General features: G+C 51.0%; 1 protein-coding gene across 5 annotated transcripts in view; it reads left to right on the forward strand.

Moving 5' to 3' along the window:
• Nucleotides 1-19,260, forward strand: part of C2H4orf50 (chromosome 2 C4orf50 homolog) — a 102,290-nt gene that overhangs the window by 45,172 nt on the left and 37,858 nt on the right. For 3 of the 5 annotated variants that reach the window (XM_032333791.1, XM_032333796.1, XM_032333792.1), the window contains one exon: nt 3,906-4,512. The exons of 1 other annotated variant lie outside the window; for it this stretch is intronic. In XM_032333791.1, coding sequence (XP_032189682.1) covers nt 3,906-4,151 — 246 coding nt within the window. In that variant the 3' untranslated portion in view covers nt 4,152-4,512. Of the gene's footprint in view, nt 1-3,170; nt 3,493-3,905; nt 4,513-19,260 lie in introns of those variants that run through there. One more of the 5 variants, XM_032333794.1, reaches the window with a different exon arrangement.

The raw sequence follows: 19,260 nt of genomic DNA on the forward strand, positions 1-19,260 counted from the left end.
CCCCCAGATCCTGACCATCTTGGTAGCTCTTGAATGGTTTAGATAGATGCCGAGTAATATTCCATCCTGCTTTTCCGGTACTTACTGGAAGTTCAGTCCGAATTGTCTTAACCAGTTCTAGCCAGAGGAGTCCTCTCTTTTCCCAGACAAAACGTATTTTAGTTGTGAGGTGTGGAGTCTGACAGGCCTGAGTTCAAACCCCAGCTGTTGTTTGGTGTGATGGTGGGTGGAATACTTAACGAGTCTGTGTCGCCACCTCCTCGTCTGTAACATGAGGGTAATACGCTTACTGCTAGTATGAGCACAAAATCAGGGAAGCAGGGCAGAATATGTGTCTGAACAAGAGAGATGCTCAAAAGGAAAGAAAAAAACACCAGCCATGACTCAGGAGGCAACCAATCTTATTCTTAGCATTTTATCTCAGCCTACTGGCCCTTCCTATGGCTTTTCTCCTGCCTCCATAATATTATTGATTTTTTTGTCTAAAACCTGGAGAGAAGGACACCTGGGTGGCTCAGTCAGTGAAGCATCTGCCTTCGACTCAGGTCTTGATCTCAGGGTCTTGGGATGGAGCCCCACTCTGTGCTCAGTGGGGAGTCTGCTTCTCACTCTCCCTCTGCCCCTTCCCCAAACTTGTGCTTTCTCTCTCTCAAATAAGTAAAACTCTTTTTTAAAAAAAAGATTTTATTTATTTATTTGTCAGAGAGAGAGAGAGGCAGACAGAGGGAGAAGAAGGCTCCCGACTGAGCAAGGAGCTCAATGCTGGACTCAATCCCAAGACCCTGGGATCATGACCTGAGCCGAAAGCAGATGCTTAACTGACTGTGCCACCCAGGCATCCCAATAAACAAAACCTTCAAAAAAATAAAAATAAAACCTGGAGACAGTATTTCTCTCGGAATTGTTGAGACAGGTCAGCAAAATCGTGCACACTGTTCTGCTCGCTGTTCTGCTGGGTGTAAGAAGAGCATTCAATAAATGCTAGCTACTGTTACTGACCTTCTTAAACCTTTTCTTTCTTTTTTATTCTGACTGGTGACTTCCATTTTAAGTTCCTCATCTATAGGTTTATTACCTAGGAATGAAAACTTTCTTTCCAGCTCTGGTCTTTTTCTCGGAAAATTACTCTGACTTTTGATCTTTGGCCTGGCTTGTCCCAAGCAGGTGGGAGGCATTCTAGACAAAGGGAACAGTGCCCACCAAACCAAAGATAGAGAGGTTGGGGGAACTGTGAGCCATTAAATGTAGCTGCAGCACAGAGTAAGGCATAGAGAGGAGTCGAGGAGAACCCAGTGATGATGTGGATGAGAACAACGATGGGAAAGAAAACCCCCACTCTTGCCTCTTCAATGCTTGCTTACTATGTACAATGCACTGGCTTTGCCAGTCCTCATGAAGGGCTTACAAAATAGGAATCCCTTTACCTATGAGAAAAGGTGAGGAGCAGAGGGGGTAAACAGCCCACCCAAGACCACACAGTTAGCAAGTGGCAGATCTGAGGTCCCATCCAGGCAGCTGGTCCTGGAGCTGGTGGGACCAGATCAAGTGGGGTCTTCCCTGGGGAGATGGGAGCAGTCCCTCCTGCCCCCGGTGCAGCCCAGTCTGGAGTTCAGTGAGGAGAAACCCCTCCAAGGTGTGCTTTAGGTGGTGCTGGCCGGAAACTGACAGCGGTCCTCTTAAGGAAGTAGTCAGAGCAGAAATGGGGTGAATGAATGGGTGAAAAGCACGCCTCAACACTCTCATGGTTCCAGGAATCTCCGTTGTTTTTTGACTTTCTTCAAAGTCATCACCACACACTTGGGATGCCACTGGATGAAAACCCTTCCTTGGTTGGACAGAATTTCAAGCCCACAGGACATTTTTATGCCTTTGCTTCCAGTTGACAGAATGTTGATGGCGACATTTCTGTTCCCATGCTTTACCCAGCACCTGACCATGGCGAGCCTTCATGAATAATTGGAGAGAGGGGCTGGGTGGCTTTTTCTCTGGAAGGTCACAGAGGCTCCTAGCCCTCACCCCCAGCACTACATTGTTACCCCGCACACCTCCAGTTCAGGTGTAGTTATGCTCAGTTGTAAAGGACATCAAGGAACAGAGCCCTCTGCCTTGCAGAAAAGCAGATTGCAAGCTGTGGATATGGGCTGGCTCCGGGTAAGAGCTTCCTGTGGGGGAAAATGCATTTGTTAGGTAATTACACTGGGGGATCAGTGACCTGTCAGCAAAATGAGGTCATTTTTGAAGGACAGTAACTAAATTTATCACATGTCAAAATTCTATTATTTTATGGTTGAGCTCAAATCCAGGGAAAAAAAAAAGCAGTGAGGAACCTAAAATTACACAAAAATATCCCGAGAAGGCTGGTAAACCTTTGGCGATTGAAGAAATATTTGTCCCTATGTCACATCACCGTGATCCTGTCACTTGGCCACTGAAGAGCCTTCAGCCATCCTGTGTTTAGCAGCAGACTGTAGTGGTGAACGTATGGGCTCAGGAGACACCCTGTGGCTTGGGCTCCAATACTGATTTTTGTCTCCTATTGACTGTGTGGTCCTAAGCAAGTCACTTAACCTCTCTGCGCCTCTGTTTCTTCATCTGTGTAATGGGATAATAATATTAGTTACCCCTCTGGGTTCAAGACTGAATGAATCAATACATATACATTGCTCAGCATGATACCTGGCTCATCACAGGGGCTCGGTAAATGTTCACCATTGTAGGTTGAGCCGTATGAAATATTATATTCCCCTTTCCTACAAAATCTGTGTTTTCATAAGGTTTAAACTATTCTTATTATGATGACAAGTCCAGATTCCTTAAGTCTCTGTTTGCATTCCATGAGTGCATTACTCCACACAGAATGACCCTCGGTTTTTAACACTTCAGAATCCCGTTCCTTCCCTCAAAGTCTGGCTCAGATACCACCTCCTCCAGGAAGGCTTCCTACTTCTCAGTGTGCAGTGGGTGTTTCTTTCCTGGGGGAAGTTCTCCTGGCAGCTGTGTGGGCTCTTCCAGGTCCATCTCTGCAGAGGACCTGCCTGGAAGTCTGTCTGCTTGCCACCGCCCCCCCGGGTGGGGAGCAGTGTGGGGGAAGGGCTGGTCTAGGCAGGGCCCACAGGGCGGTGCTCAGTGACCCTTACCCCCTCTCCTTTCTTGCTTTGCCTTTCTCTCAGCCAGCTTCCATGGGTGATGCTGAGAGGGCGCTGAGCATGCACCATGGCCCACTGGTCACTGGTCCCCGCCTTGGGGTCACTGGAGAAGTTTGCTCCATTCTGCCGGTCTGACCAGTGAAGCACAGACCCACGAGTCTATCCACTGGAGGACTGAGCGAGGATGGAAGTAGGACTTGTACTGCTGAGCACGGGGGTCCTTCCTTCCTGTCATTTGCAAGGATGGCATGTTATAAAGATGATCCTGGGCATGAAGGGCTGAGAAGCTGCTGGGGGAGCTCCAGGAAGTGTGAGGTTTTGAGGTCGGGTGGCTTGGGTTTGGGCATTGAGCCAGTCATGCCAAAGCTACGTAGATGAGGTCGGCATCTCGTTGATGCCAATTTCCTTCTGATGGGATGGTCACCCTCTCTCGACCCTGCGAACCAGAAACCGTAGAACAGACACCTGCTCTATGGGGACAGCCATAAGCGATTGTCTCGGCAGACGCCTGCTGGATGACGTAGTGGGAGCCACCCCCCAGCCCTGGGCTCCTCCCCCGTGGCACCATGAAGATGTGGTGTGCCTTGCTGAACTGTCATGGAAGGAAGTCAGCAATGCAGGAGAAGCCCTAGTGGGAGGCGCAGAAAGTGACCTATAATGTTCCTTATCGTTGCCCTCTCTTCCCTGGATGAATGTGGGATTGGGGGCTTTTATGAACACGTAGACACAGAGACCATTTCATTCTGCTCTTGCCTCCAGCTGCCCCTGCCCTCAGGGTGGATGCCTGCTCCTGGAGTGTGCCCGGCTGCAGACCCTGCCGAGCCAGCGCTCCCCTCACAGTGCCTGAAAGAAGACGGCGGACCCTCCTGTCCCGTCCCCCAAGCCGATGGCCTCCCGCCACCCTCTGAGCTCCTGAGTCCTGCGAGGATCCTGGCTTTCCACAAAGAGCTTCGGCAAAGCATTTGCAGCAATTCCCAGGTCCATAAATCACCTCTGGAGTTATAAATTTAATAGAACCACTCACGCTCTGGGGCCATTTCATAGACTCCATAAATATTTGAAGCCGAACCTTCAGACACTGCTTTAAGAAATTGGTAGCAATCAAAACCCTCATTCAGTGGCAAGTGGTTTTGCCTTTGGCCTGCGGGGGGGGGTCTGTTGGTTGTCAGAGCTTGGAGAAATACTGGACTGTGCTCGCACATTCTGAGGGCTCCGGCTTGGGCTAATGTTAAGGCAACAAAGAGAATATTTACTGTACCCAAACCTATTGAATGATGGGTCCGATGGTTCTCCACTGGGCATGATTTTCCCCAAAGAGGGAAAAATTTGGCAACGTCCAGAGACATTTTTTTTTTAAAAGATTTATTTATTTATTTATTTATTTGACAGACAGAGATTACAAATAGACAGAGAGGCAGTCAGAGAGGAGAAAGCAGGCTCCCTGCTGAGCAGAGAGCCCGATGTGGGACTCGATCCCAGGACCCCGAGACCACGACCCGAGCCGAAGGCAGCGGCCCAACCCACTGAGCCACCCAGGTGCCCCCAGAGACATTTTTTGATGTGTTAATGGAGAGGTGTTCCTGGCTTCTAGTGCACAGGGCCAGGGATGGTGTCACAAGTCCCACGATACACAAGACAGCATCCTACAACAGAGATTGTCCCACCCAATGTCAATAGTGCCGGGGTTGGGAAGCCCCAGACTGGTCCCATAGCTCCTAAAATTGCCAGCCACAGAGAACCACCCTCATGCCCCACCACCATTGTTTTAAAAGATTTTTGTCTACTAACAGAAATTCTTGACTTAAGTAATTATATATTTGACATTTTAGAACATTAAAACCAACAAGAACTTTCTAATAAGCCCAATCATTCAACAGACACTTGTTGATGTCTAAAAGGTCAGGGTTACCTTCCCAGTGCTGTTCCCTTCCAGAAGCTGTGGTCACTGAGAGATGAGGAAGGAGACCTAGGATGCCCAGGGTAGCAGTCAAAGCATGAAGATTTTATTTTAATGTAGTTTAACTTTTACATTGAAAAGTACAGAGTTCCCCCATACCCTTCAGCTGGCTTTCTGTAATGTCATCATCTTTTATACCTAACCACACCACAGGGACAGAAACAAATGATTTATTTGGAGGGAAACTGGGGGAGCCATTGATACGTATGAAAACCAGGGCGATCAAGCCATTGTCAGCAGGCTGAGCTGCTACCCTCTTGATTAGCCCAATAGGCTGGAAATAGGTGATCACAGCCATACCCCTGCCCTTGGACTGATTTGCCAGCAGACCTACCCAACCATTTGTTCAGTGAGCATTCAGTGGGAACGGCCCTGTAAGGGTCCTTGGGAGGCACTAGGAAGCAGAAACAAAGAAGATGTGGTCCATCTCTGTCCTCCAGGACCTCCGGGCAGCCTTGCTGCCCCAACAGCAGTGCTCAAGGAACCCCAATGTGGGAAAACACTGTTGTCATCCCGCTGGGTCAACCACCACTACCGCCCCGGGGATCTCCAGTGGTCACTAATGGTGTGAGACCATCTCCGATGGTGCCTTTCCTGCCTTTCTCTGGGGACAACGCCATCAGCTTTGAGCATCAGGAATGTGATGAGGAGAGGATCCAATCGGTGAATCTGGGGCCCAGCCGGCTGCACCGCCCTGCTAAGCTGCCCCCTCCAGGGGTGAACCGTCTCTAGGGTCAGGTGCACTGTGTCCTGTCACTGGAATGCTCCCTGCCCACCCCCCCACTTTGGCTCATATTCAGGGCCTCAGCAGAGAGCCGACTGGGGGAGCCCAGGACCGGAAGCCAGGGCGATCTTTGCAGCCTAACATGGTGATTCCATCATAAATCATTTTCCGAAGCCAGAAACTACTTACTCATCCAGTGAGGTGCCTGGGGCTGGCACTTCGGGTCCCCTCAAGCTGGGTCATGGCTTCCTGCTGTGATCCCCTGGGGGCACTTTTGCAATGGCGGATGGATGATTCGGGCATTTTCTTGGCCTCAGCCACAGACCCCAGCCCTGGGACAGGGACACCTCTGCAGTCTGGTCTGATGCCCCTGGGCATGGAGACTTGACCTGCTCGGGATGCTGAGCGGGATCTGGCAGGAACTGGGTGTGCCTGGAGCTGGCGTCAGCCACTCTCAACCCCCCACAGCAGAACACCACCGTGAGGGACCTGACGCCTCTGGAGAGAAGCCAGGAGGGCCAGCACTGGCTGCCGCGGAAGAAAACAATTTGTCAGACGGGCTGTCAGTGAACGACAACGGTGGCCTTCTATGGGATTGTCTGGCCAGGCTCTGCAGCGCGAAAGCCCCGACCCAGGCGAGGTAATGCACATCCCCGCCTCCCCCCTACTACTGTGAAAGGGCCCCACCTGGGCTTTTAAGTAAATCAGATGAGAAGGTTGGCCTGGCCTGTGGCCAACCAGCAGAAAATGTTAAGTGCAGTGTGTCTGCCTGCTGCCTGATTCATTGCCCTGCTCTCTTGGGAGGCATTTTACTCGAGTCACAGAGGTTCTGCTCAACAGATAACTTCCCCCGGCAGCTGCTGGGGCAGGTGAAGGGCTGGGAGCTGGGTCACAGGGGTCACATTCCAGGTTCCCATCCTCCAGGCCCCCAGCGGACAGACATGCAGATTGCCCGAGACTGCATGGCACGGGCCGGGTGAAGCGTGCAGCAGGGAGAAGGCAGGGTTGCGGGCCACAGAGCTGTGGCTGACCAGCAAAGGGTCAGTGAGGAGTTCCTAGAGGAGGTGGCAATTGCAACGGGTCCTGGGGGACGAGCAGGGGTCGGCCAAGGAGGAGGGATTGCAGACCCAGGCAGCCACATGTGCCAAGGCCTGGGGTGGGGTCAGGGGTAGGAAATGGAGTGGACATACTTGCCTTTCTCTAATCCTGGGATGGAAGGTGCCAGAAAGAAGGTGCCGCCTTTTTGCAACCCTACCGTGACTATCTTGTTTCCTTAGGTGTGTTAGTATGAGTAAGACATTGTTGTTCTTCAAAATTTGGAAGGGGCGGAAGTGTGCACAGTGCAGATTTCTTCCTTGTCCCCAGTTCCCACCTACAGAGGCAAACAGCTCCCAGTTTTTTAGGAACCCGTCCAGAGACGTCCAGAGACGCTGACAGACTGTCAGCGGGAGCCCTCAGGCAGAGACGTAGGTTCCACTTCATATGTCTTGGTGATCATTCTGAATCACAACATACATCTCTCATTCATTGTTTTTTTTTTTTTTTAAGATTTTTATTTATTTGTCAGAGACAGAGGGAGAAAGAGTGAGCGAGCACAGGCAGACAGAGAGGCAGGCAGAGGCAGAGGGAGAAGCAGGCTCCCTGCCGAGCAAGGAGCCCGAAGTGGGACTCGATCCCAGGACCCTGGGATCATGACCCGAGCCGAAGGCAGCTGCTTAACCAACTGAGCCACCCAGGCGTCCCTCTCATTCATTGTTTTAAATGGTTGTGTTGTTTCCCATCGTGCGGTTCCTACCAGTCCTCTTGGTGGACATTTGCCCCGTTTCTGATCGTTTGCTATTAAAACTGGTATGGTCATGAAAATGCATATACATGCACCTCTTTGCACATGTGTGAGTCCCTCTGAAGGTAAATTCCTGGAGGAGGAATTGATGCCTCGAAGCAGAGAAGCTGTGGTCGTTTTGAGAGCCCTGGTCAGCCCTGCTCCCCACTCAACCCAGAGGTCCCACCTACAATGCTGGGAGGGGTGGGTGGTGGGGAGGGTCCTGGTTGCCCACAGCCCTGCGCTCACTCTGTGTTCTTTCTACCTCTGAGCCCCTTGGGTGTGCCCGTTGTGATTGGAGATGGTAAACTAGACAGAGGGGGGCCCTGCCCTCACTGGGGATCTCCGGAGTGGGGAGATGGGGGTTCATAAGCAGGTGTTTGCTTCCCAACCCCGGTGAGGGATGGTCCAGATTTCTGTCTCACAGCCTGGGTGGGATGTGATGGGTGGTGTGAGTGCCCTTGGTGAGGGGGAGGGATCAGGCCACCAGGGACAGATGGCGACAGGGTTCTGGGGAGTCGGAGGCCGAGGAGGAGCAGAGAAGAAGGTAGCATTTGGGCTGAGCCTCAAAGGGGGATATAGTCCCAAGGGCAGAGGTGGCAGCCAGGTGGGCCCAGCAAGAAGGGATCTAGGGCTTCAGAGCGATGCTCTGTGCTGGGCACCGCACATGGTGGCTGACACCCCCAGCTCCAAGGCAAAAGCCCCCAGCTGGGGCCTAAGATTCCAGAGGCAGCTTCTGCTGAAGACACTGCATTCACTGCCCAGCTCCACCGCTCCCAGCCCCTGAAGGCTTGGTTTCCTCCTGTAAAAAGGAAGTAATATCACCTAACATCGGATCACCCGGCTGGGGTCTCGCCAGGGGTCTGGGGGTCTGTGATGAGCGCTCTGCCTGTGCTGCTCCCAGCCCCTACGTGCCCCTCTTTCCCTCCTCCTAATGCTGGTAGACAGGAAGCCCAGGAGCCCAGTGCATGCCCTGCCCCAGCTCACTTCTCTGGGCCAAAGTTTTCTGACCTGTTAAATGGGGATGCCTGCCTCCCAGGGAGGGTCTGAGGGGCAAGTGGTTCATTTACCGGGACCACTGGAAACAGGCCCTGGGACACTGTGGGGGCTGCGGAAATGCGGCCACTGTTTTATCTCTGTGTGCGTGATCTTTGAAAACCAGACTGAAAACAGAGTCCCTCTGGGCGGGGTGATGGGGAGACAGCAGGAGAAAGGGCCGCCTGGTGACGTGGCTCAGCTGGGCCCAGGAGGGGAAGCTGATGGAGGAGAGCAGGTAGCAAGAGAGCCTGGAATAGAGTCACACTGCTCGTTCCTCCCTGAGCCCAGGCCTGTGGGAGGCAGCCCAACCTCAGGCGCTGGCCTGTAGCCCCTCAGGGATCCAGCCCAGGACCCCTCTAGCTTTCCCCCGCTCTGCTGCAGCCCCAGGGTCTCCAAGATACCCAGGGGTCCTGCCTCCCAGCCTTTACCCTCTGGTCCACTGTGTCTGTCAGCCATCCTTGGGAACAGCTACATGGCAGATCTGGGATGGCTCTGGCAGTCTGCTCTTTGCTCTCTGTATGACCTTGGGCAAGTTTAGCCCCTCTAGGCCTCAGCGTTCTTATCTGTAAAATGGGAACACATAAAGGAGGCAATTTAGTGAGGCATAAAGCGCAGAGCCCCTCGATGGGTAAACTGATTATTTCTGTTGTTAAATTTTTCACCTGCAAAAGTCAAGGGACATCAACTTTCCCATTGCCAGGAGTCAGACAGAACATAGAGCGGCCCCTGTGGCTCCAGGCCGATGCTGTGTCTCTGAACTTTTTCACTGTCCAGCCTGAGAGGGAGGAGGGGTTTTACACCTACTTTGTGGCTGAGAAAACTGAGGATCCCAGAGGCCCAAACTGTTAGAGCCAGGATGTGAGCCCCAGTCTGTAGGGCTCTGACCCTGAAATCAGTTTTTCTTGCACCTGGCACACAGGTGCTCCTGTCTGTACCCTGTGATCCACAACCCCTTGTCCCCATGCATGCACATATGTTCCTGTCCGCTTCTGGAAAGGAGCTCGAGAGACCTAAAATTAAAGACAGAGATACAATAAAAAGAACCTGTATTGCAGAAGAGTGAAGACTTAGAGCCAAATAATAGTTGAAGAGGGAGTCAGAGAGAATAACCACACTGGGCACTGAGGCCACAGGTGCCTGTGACAGGTGAATGGAAAAGCCAGTTCTGAGCTTCCTGGTAGTCAAGGCAAAAAGGGGAAAAGCATGAGTTCCTTGCTGCTGACTTTCCAGTGAAAGGAAACAGGTCTGAAGAACATTTCTTCCAGCTCTGAGCTCTGAGGGACATCGTCCTGAGGGTCTGTATACCATGAACAGGACAAATGGTGACTCGTGTCCCGGGTAACATACCTCCACATCCTTGGGAGGAGGAAGGCATGTCGGTTTAAAGCTGCAGTTCGCCTCTCCATTTGCCAGGGGCCCACACTGGGCTTCGTGGGCTTCTCATGGCTCCTTGGGCTGAGCAGTATTACTTGCCCTTTAAGGATGAGACCCGTGGAGAAGCCTTGGCTCTGTCCCAAGTCTATCTGCTTTTGGGGTACATCCTCCCCAATACCATGCTCAGCTCAGGGGCCTCCGTGGTGGATTTCCTGCCAGGAGCAGACTCCACCTCCCCTCCTCCTCCTAGTTTCTACTTCCCCCTCCTCCCTCTCCCCTACACACACACACACACACACACACACACACACACACACACACACACACGCAGCTACTCTCCCTCAGCTATAAATCTCAGCTAAGTACTCCCCTGGGCTCCCAAGCTCCTGGGGGCCCAGCTCCAGGACTGGCAGCTCTGTGGGGCTGGGACGCAGGTGCAAAGCTGGGTGGGTGGGGCGGGGAAAGTGGTGTGTGGAGTGGGGAGCTGGACACACGCTGACTCCAGCTGCTTCCCTTATCCCCAACCCCAGGAATAGGGTGTCCTGCGGTTTGCGTCACACTGGACCAGACCCCAAAATTAATCTCCTCTACCCCACACACAAGGGGAAGCTGGCAGATAGAAGCCGGTGGGTTACATCCCAGCAGCCTTAAGTAACCAACTCCCTGTTGTTAACCATGATTCACTATTGGGTAGAGGCCATTACTGTGGGTCTGTTGTCTTGGTGCTGTCCTGGATTCAAGGTAGGCAGAGCTGGGTCAGAGAATACCTACTGGGATGGGGGGATGGGGTTCACTGTCATGTAGCAGGAACCAGCCAGCCAGCCACCATCTCCACTCTTCCAGGGATGCTGTGTCTGGTTGGTCAGGTTGTATACTGAACAAAACATCTGGCCCAAGGTAAAAGGGGATAACATCAAGCCCTCCTCTCCTTGCCAAAAGGCTGTGCCTGCCTGGAGGGGCAGGTTCCCTTTACAAGTTCACATGGAGGCTTGCAGGCTGTGACCCCCTAGGAGGGTTGTCTTTGTGATTCTCACAAAGGGTCGGTGGGGCCTCTGTGCCATGTGTTCCTGACCCAGGCCCGAGGTGCTAAGTCAGCAAGCAGAGGCCAATGTGTCCTGAAGGACACACGATACCTCTCCAGGACAGCCCTCCAGCTTGTGAAGTGCTAGGGGGCTGTGTTCGCCCCCAGGCACCTTTGGGTCTGGCTTAGGAGCTGGGAGGCCTGAGACCAGATGGTGGTCTCTGCCCACAGGCGTAATTGGGATTTTGTGGCCCACTGAAGCCCCCATTCCTTCCCATCCTTGGTCCTGTGCCAGGAAATTACTGCTACTCCACTCTAGCCCCAAGCTAAGGGGACAGGAGGAGCACTGGACCAGGACCCTACTCTTAAGGACGCTGCTTAATACCTGTGTGGCCCTAGGTGAGTTGCTTGACCTCTGTGTTAATTGGCTATAGCTTTGTTATGATTGTGTGATAAGCCACTCCAAAGCCAGCCACCCCAACCATCTATCCTCATGCACTTGGGGCTGTCGGCTGACTAGGGTTCCACCAGCCAGGCTGGGTCTGGGCCTGGGGCTGGATTCAGGCCAGCCCCACCTGTCCCTATGTTCTCCTTGGAATTCTTGGGATTTCTTCCTGGCCCCTGGGTCTGGTCTTCTGTGGACGCAAGAGGGTGAAGAGAGTGCAGTGCCTCTGAACGTTGTTCTGCTCATAATAGTCAAAATCAGTCTTGGGAACAGACTGGACATGGAGAGCGTGAGGAAAAATTCTCGAGTCACAAGCTGATGCTCAGGAGGAGGAACTGGTCAGGTCAACCCGACCTCCCGCACCCTCCCAGCGGGACTTGTCCAGTGCGGGACAGCGGTCAGGGCGGGAAGTGACAGCATATGCAGAGTGCCCATTGCAGAGGACAGAGGTGGCTTTGTGTCCCCCCTGCCACTCTCCTTTGTTCTTTGAAGATCTTTACAATGACATAAAATATTTCGAGGTAATCCAAAACTCAACGGAGAAAATCCATGTACCCCAAGAGGACCGAGGGGTGGAGGGTCATCCTTATGGACAAGAGCACTCTGCTCCAGGGTCCTGCTCCTTTTTTGTCCCCTCTGACAGTGTCCCTCCTCCCCATTCCGCCTCCTGACAACACTTGGCTTTCCTTCTAGCTTTTCCAGACGGATCTGATCCGAGACATCTAGAAGGGAGTAACTGATTCCACTCCTCAGAGGGGCCAGGCGGTTTTGTCTTGAGGGCTTGATCTTCCAGGAGGCTCAGAATATTTTCCCCACGGTCTCCTCCAGGATGGGAGGTGAGGTGGGAAGGGCTGCCCATCCTGATGTTCCGGGTCTGGGGCCTCCTGGCAGCAGGGTCACCTGGTTGAGCAGCCTGGAAGATGGGACCCCAGGCCCTGCTGCGTCCTGGACAGGTGTCAGCTCGGCCTGTGTCCCCCTCTGTCTCTGGCTGTTGGAGGGTAATCTGGTGGCCCCAGCCATCGCCATCTTTGCCAGGGTTCTGAGATGTGAGTTCGCTGACTTCCTGTGGCTTTTTGCAGGAATTCAGGAGAGCAAAGAGATCTGAAAAGCTAAACTCCTGTTTTCTTTCTCTCCCCTCCTTTTCACTACTGCATGTGTGCACATTTGTGTGCATGTGTGCATGGATCCCCAGATACGCAGGATATATGCGGGGACTAACTCTGGTTGTCCCGCAGGCATATACCCAGCACCTAGAACCGTGGCTGGTATACACTAGGCGCTCCATGTTTGTTGAATGAATGCATGACCCAGTAGTCAATTTTCTCTAGACGGCGCTCCCAAGCATATATTTCACTCCATCTGGTGATCCGTAGAGCTAATTCTGTTGGAGGAGAAAGTATTAGTTTTGCGTTCATTTCTGCTTCAGGGGTGGGAGGGATTGGAAGGAAAGGACTCAGAGAAGAGCAGGAGGAGAAGCTGGAGTCTCACCAGTGTCCCCTCCCCAAGCCCATGCCTCCCACACCCAGGCACTCTGCCCTTAGCTGCAGAAGGAGTAAAGGGCCCAAGGTTACAAGGGCCTGGAGTAGGAGGAGCAGCGCGAGGGTGTTACAGGGAAGGCGGGTGGAGGGGGCAGAGGTGGGGAGAACAGTGCGGCAGGGGAACCTCCGACCTGTTCTTCGTCTGGAACTTTTCCTTTAGAAGGGCTATTTGTTACACACAGTCTGCCTTGGTGCTTTTCCTAGTGGTATGTCATTGTTATTTTATTTTATTTTTTTAACACAGATACCTTATCTGTGCTGTTCTCATAAGGACCCTACCCTTGCCCTTCTAGACACAGGGACATCTTTTCTTAGCTTCATGTTGGTATTTCTGAGTGTCATGACGGTTATTCTGCAAGTGCGGGTTTGCAGAGTCACGGACAGTGACTTGGAATGGGACGGACTGGATGCTTGTTCTAGATCCGAGCTCATGTGGTGTGGGATCCCAGGAGATGGGACCTCGGAGCCTCAGTTTCCCGTTCTGTTTGCCTTCCCTGCTTCCTTCACCCTCCCTCTCATCAGAGAGGTCATTTCCTCAGGGCAGGGGACCCTACTGTACTGTGACTAGGACAGCCCTCTGCTGTGACTCTCTCACACTATGTGGTGAACAGCTGATAGTTTCGGGGACATTTGTATTTTGTGAAGAATGTCCTCATCCGCAGAGAGAAAGTCATTGGCATCATTTTGGGAAATGTTTTTTTTAATGAGAAAATGCAAACACTTATAAAAGTAGACAGAATATTAAAAGGAGCCCCCATGTAGCTGCCACTCAGCTTCTGCCCTGGTTCATTCAGGAACAATCTCATTTTGTCTGTACGTCGCCCACTCTCCCCATACGTGTTCTTTTGAAGTAAAACCAGACAGTTTATCACTGAAGTCGTAAATGTTTTAAAAAGCTATCATACCTCAAAAAAACCAGTCCCTTGACTTCATCAAACATCCAGTCTTCAAGTTTCTAGTAGTCTTATGAATTAATAGCTACTCTTTTTTGGTAGTTTGTTTTGTAGGATCTAAATAAGGTCTTTACACGCTGCTTGATTGGTATGTCTCTCTTTGTGGTAATTTAGCATCTTAGCCAATAAGCATTCGTGCTGTTGTCCAACCATCCTCACTCCATCTCCAGAACCTTCTCATCATCCCGAACTGAAGCTCTGTCCCTCTGGTAAACACTCACTCCCTATGCCCCCTCCATCCAGCCCCTGGCATCCACCATCTGCTTTCTGTCCATGAATCTGACTACTCCAGGGACCTCATCTGAATGGAATCATACAGCGTTTTTGCTTCTGTGACTGTGTCCGCAAGCTTCATCCCTGCGGCAGCATTTGGCCGAGCACCCTTCCTGTTTGAGGCTGAATCACAATCTACGATATGGGTGTATTTTGTTTGTCCATCCATCCCTCAGTGGGCACTTGAGGCATGTTTTGTTGACTCTACTCATCTTTATTGTCTTGGAATTTTCTGTTGGTGGAAGCAGATGGCTTGCCCTGCAGTGTCCCATGCAGGCTCTTACTGGTTGTATCCCACAGTGCTGTTGTCCATGTTGCTCTGTCTTCTGTGTGTCCATGAATCACCATTGGACCTAGAGCTTTGGTATGACCCAGGCTCAGCTGGGGTTTCTTCTGGACTCTGCAGGGTAGTGTCATGCCCTTCCCTCAGGAGACGTGAGTCTAGCTGACTCTTCTTTTGTGATGTGGGCATCTGCTCCTGCCCAGGACCCAGATTCACGGATTCATTACTGAGTACAAATTGACAGGTTACGTCACTCTTTAGGTGTGAGCTGGGACCCTTCTACAATGAAGAAATTCCCTCGCCTGCTCTCTAGCTATTCTGTTTATTAGCTTTTTATCTGCCTCCAAGGTTTACATGCTGGAGGAGCACCCACTCATTTGCTCATTCATTCTCTCATTCATTCACTCACTCATTCATTCACTCACTTACCCATTCACTCACTAATTCATTCATCTACTCACTCACTTATTCATTCACTCATTCATCCACTCACTCATTCATTCATTCACTTATTCGTTCATTCACTCACTTACCCACTCACTCACACATTCATCCACTCAGTCACTCACTCAGTCACTCATTCTTTCACTCATTCATTCACTCATTCACTCACTTATCCACTCACTCATTCATTCATCCACTCACACACTCATTCACTCATTCACTCACTAATACACTCACTCATTCATTCACTCATTCATTAACTCACTTTCTCCCTCATTCACTCACTCACTTACACATTCATTAACTCACTCCCTCTTTCACTTACTCAGACACACATTCGTTAACTCACTTATTCTCATTCACTCACTCATTCACTCATTTACACACCCATTCACTCATTCATTCACTCACTCATCTACTCACTCACTCATTCATTCACTTACATCCCGACTTCTACTGACTGCCTGTTCTGAATGCTCACTGAGGTGAGAAAGGTGAACCACTGGGAGGTCACACACCTGGAGGAGAGACAGGTGACCAGGGTAATAGAAGCGTTAAAGTCCCATGGGTGCACAGAGGTGAGGGAGCCTGGAAGAAGTGATTTAATGGCAACCTTGTTCTCTTGTGCAGAGATTAGCAGATGGTGAAGGTCAGCTTCTGGGGCTTAGGTCGTTGCTGGCCTGGCTGACAGCTGACACTTTCAGACTCTCCAAGTTTGGGTTTTTAAAGTTGGGATGTCCATAGAGCAGTCCTGACACTATTTGGCTGCCGGAGGGACAGGTCCAGCTGACATTCCCCAGGGTGTTTCCCAGCCCCTGGAACCAGAGGACTATTAAGTTAGAGTCTGGACACTGCTGCATGCAAGGGCTTTACTGGGAGTGACCAGAACCTCAGAGGACACAGGGAGAACCTGCTTTGCAGCAGGAACCAGTAGTTGTCACGTGAGAGGGTTCCAGGGCTGTGGTGCCAGGGGGCCTGGGCTCCATAGACCCATCTGCCCTGCTTCTCTGCAGTCACATGGCTCCCCAAGTCTTTTCCTCCAGAGAACTGCTTGTTCCATCCATGTATCTTCCCAGGTTGCACTCACCCATTCCTGGGAGTGGAAGGTGATGGGCATTGAGTTCCTCCCCTCAACTCCTCAGTACTCACCTAAAGGGGGCTTGACCCCAAAACTGTTTGGCTGTTTTGGGTCGACAGGAAAAGAAGGCCAAGTCTTGGAGGTTACATGGTTCAGCTTCTTCATCTCACCCCCGGTTCTGGCAGGAAAGAGATGATATCCCCAAGTGGGCGATTGAAGGGGTATATTTGCTGCTGGGGTGCTAGGTGAGGGGACAGAGGAGGGCAAGAGCAGGAGGACATGACCACCCAAGGGCTGCAGAGCAAGGAGAGGTTGCTGCTACTCCAGGAGTTGGTGAGAGCTGGGTAGAGGAGCCCGCCCTGCATCTGCCCAACCTTATGATGGGACGGAGAATAAGTTCTGGAACCTTCTTTCTTTCCTCTCTCCAGACTCCTGCTTGCATCTCTCACTGGAGCAGGAAGAGGCTGGTAAGGATAAGGATTCAGGAGGCCTGGGAAAAGCTGGGCTGGGCCTCCTTGGGCAGGCTTCCCTGGAACATTCTGGGACTGGCTTTGCTTATCGGGCCACTCTGTGAGTCACTGAGTGTTCAGAGGCTCCCCACTTGTAACCCTGAAGCTCAGGTTGGGTTCTGCATGGGTGGTTGCTGACGTCTGGCTCTGTCTGCCCACAGTGGAAGGGGTGAGGGGGCTCTGTGCCGTCCTTTTCCAAGGGTACGAATCCCATCCTGGGGCTCCCCCGTCATGACCCAAGCACCTCATGGAGGTCCTGCCTCCGAATACCACCTCATTGGGCATTAGGGAGGTCACAAACATTCAGACAAATAGTAGGCGTCTTAGTGGTCGCATGCCTGAGATCCTCGAAAGTATTTCCTGCCTCTAGTTTCTGGATGGGACTTTACAGTTTGTAAAGTGCCCCTGTGCGTGCTCCTCGTTGAGTTTCCCAGCAATATCCGCCGACTGTGCAGAGCCAGAAACCAAAGACCACACAGCACAGGTGAGAGGTGGGGTCCGCTTTACTCTGACTCCCCATGAGGGATTTGGAAAGGATGCCATGGGCCTCTGTGTTCTTCCAGACCCACCTGTTGGTGCTTGGACAGCAACCCAAAGGGCACCCCCAGTAAAATTCAAAAAATTTAACTGTGGGAACCCAGAAATGAGAACCCCGGGGAAAACCTATCTTCAGAGCAAATGTAAAGAAACAAAATTATTGAGCTGTTGTTAGGTTGTGTTCAGAATGTTTTTAGGGAGGGGGGTATAGCTCAGTGGTAGAGCATTTGACTGCAGAATGTTTTTAGGGAGGATGTGTCCACTTTAAGAAGAAGCCTACCATGGGGGACTGGTGAATAAGGCAAGCGCAGAATAGCTTCGCTGCTGTGGGGAAAGATGCTAAGCATTACTGAGTGTCTGTTCTGGGTCAGACTAGAAGCCTTCCAGATACGGCCTGAAAAACCTGGATAACATCATAGCCTTTAAAATAAATCTGGAGCTTACCTCTGCCCAGCAGAGCAGATATTACGAAACATATTTTGTCTTATTTTTATCTCACCTTATTTTATTATTTTTGGGGGGGACAAGAGGGAGAGGGAGAGAGAGAGCAGGCTCCATGCTCAGTGCATATCCCAATGTGGGGCTCGATCTCACGACCCCGAGATGGTGACCTGAGCCAAAATCAAGAGTCGAATGCCTAACCAACAGAACCATCCCAGTGCCCTAAGAAATATATTTTAAATAATCATCTTTCCTGCTTATAAAAATTGATATATATTTATTTGAGTACATTTGGAAAATACAAAAAAATAAATAATGCACATGGAATCCCACCTTTAAGAAATGTTTGCTTTCAACATTTTGACGTTTATCCTTCTTCAGTCGGACTTTTTACCACTTGCGATCATACTGGATACAGTGCTATTTAGCAGTGGTCCCATTCAACCATCTGTCCCTGTTGTACGATTTTGTAGAGGCAGGAGGGCCTGCTGGTTAAAGTAATGGGTCCCGGAGCAAGTCTCAGCCATTTGCCAGCTGTGGACAAGTTCACTTAAGTCCCCTGGGCCTTCATTTCCTCAAATAAAGTGGAAATGAGCAGAGTACCTATCTCACATGCTCCTGGGAGCAGTCAACTGAATGTGCTTAGAACAGGCCTGGCATATAGCAAGTTCTAAGCATTTGATGGTGTTCTTTTTCTTGATAAAATTAGTTAGGACGTCTCAGCTACTTACTTTATTCATTTATGCAATGACATCTCCTCACACCTGCTGTGTGCCCAGTACTCTTCTAGAGATGAAGGATGCCTGTGTCTAGGATGCAGCCCATGAGACCTGTGTTCCTAAGGGTCCACACAGGTGTCCAGCACATGCCCCCACTCTGAGCATGTTCTCTGTGCTGCTGCATCCATGCTGGTGTCTTCCAGGGCCTTCTCACACATGGGGTTGCATTTCGTTCTTTAGTTTTTCCTTCCAGGTCTTTACTTAAATTCCAGTTAGTGTAATATTAGTCTCTGGTGTAGAATTTAGTGATTCAGCACGTCTGCACATGGGCTGGTGCTCCTGATGACAGGTGTGCTTCTTCTTCCCCATCACCGGTTTCCCCTATCGACCCCCGCTGCCCCCCCCCAACTGCCCCGCCTCTGGTAACATCAGTGTGCTCTCTAGAGTTGAGAATCTGTTCCTTGGTTTGCCTCTCTCTCTTTTTCCCCCCTTTGCTTTTTTTTTTTTTCCTTAAATTCCACATATGACTGAGATCCTGTGGTATTTGTCCTTCTCTGAGTAACCGATTTCACTTAGCTTTATGCTCTCTAATTCTCTCCACATTGCTGCAAATGGCAAGATTCCATTCTTGTTGATGGTTGAATAATAGTCCATTGTATATATGTACCACATCTTCTTTATCCATTCACCAGCTGATTGGACTCGGGCTGCTTCCATAATTTGGTTATTGTTGATAATGCTGCTATAAACATCATGGTACATGCACCCCTTTGGATAAATACCTAGTAGTACAATTGTTGGGTCATAGGGTACTTCTATTTTTAGCTTTTTGAAGAACCTCCACACTGTTTTCCAGAGTGGCTACACCAGCTTGGAATCCCACCAGCAGGGCAAGAGGGTTCCCCTTTCTCCATATTCTCACCAACACCTGCTGTTTCTTGTGTGGTACATGTTAGCC

Source organism: Mustela erminea, chromosome 2, assembly GCF_009829155.1.
Source record: "Mustela erminea isolate mMusErm1 chromosome 2, mMusErm1.Pri, whole genome shotgun sequence".
Lineage (NCBI taxonomy): Eukaryota > Metazoa > Chordata > Mammalia > Carnivora > Mustelidae > Mustela > Mustela erminea.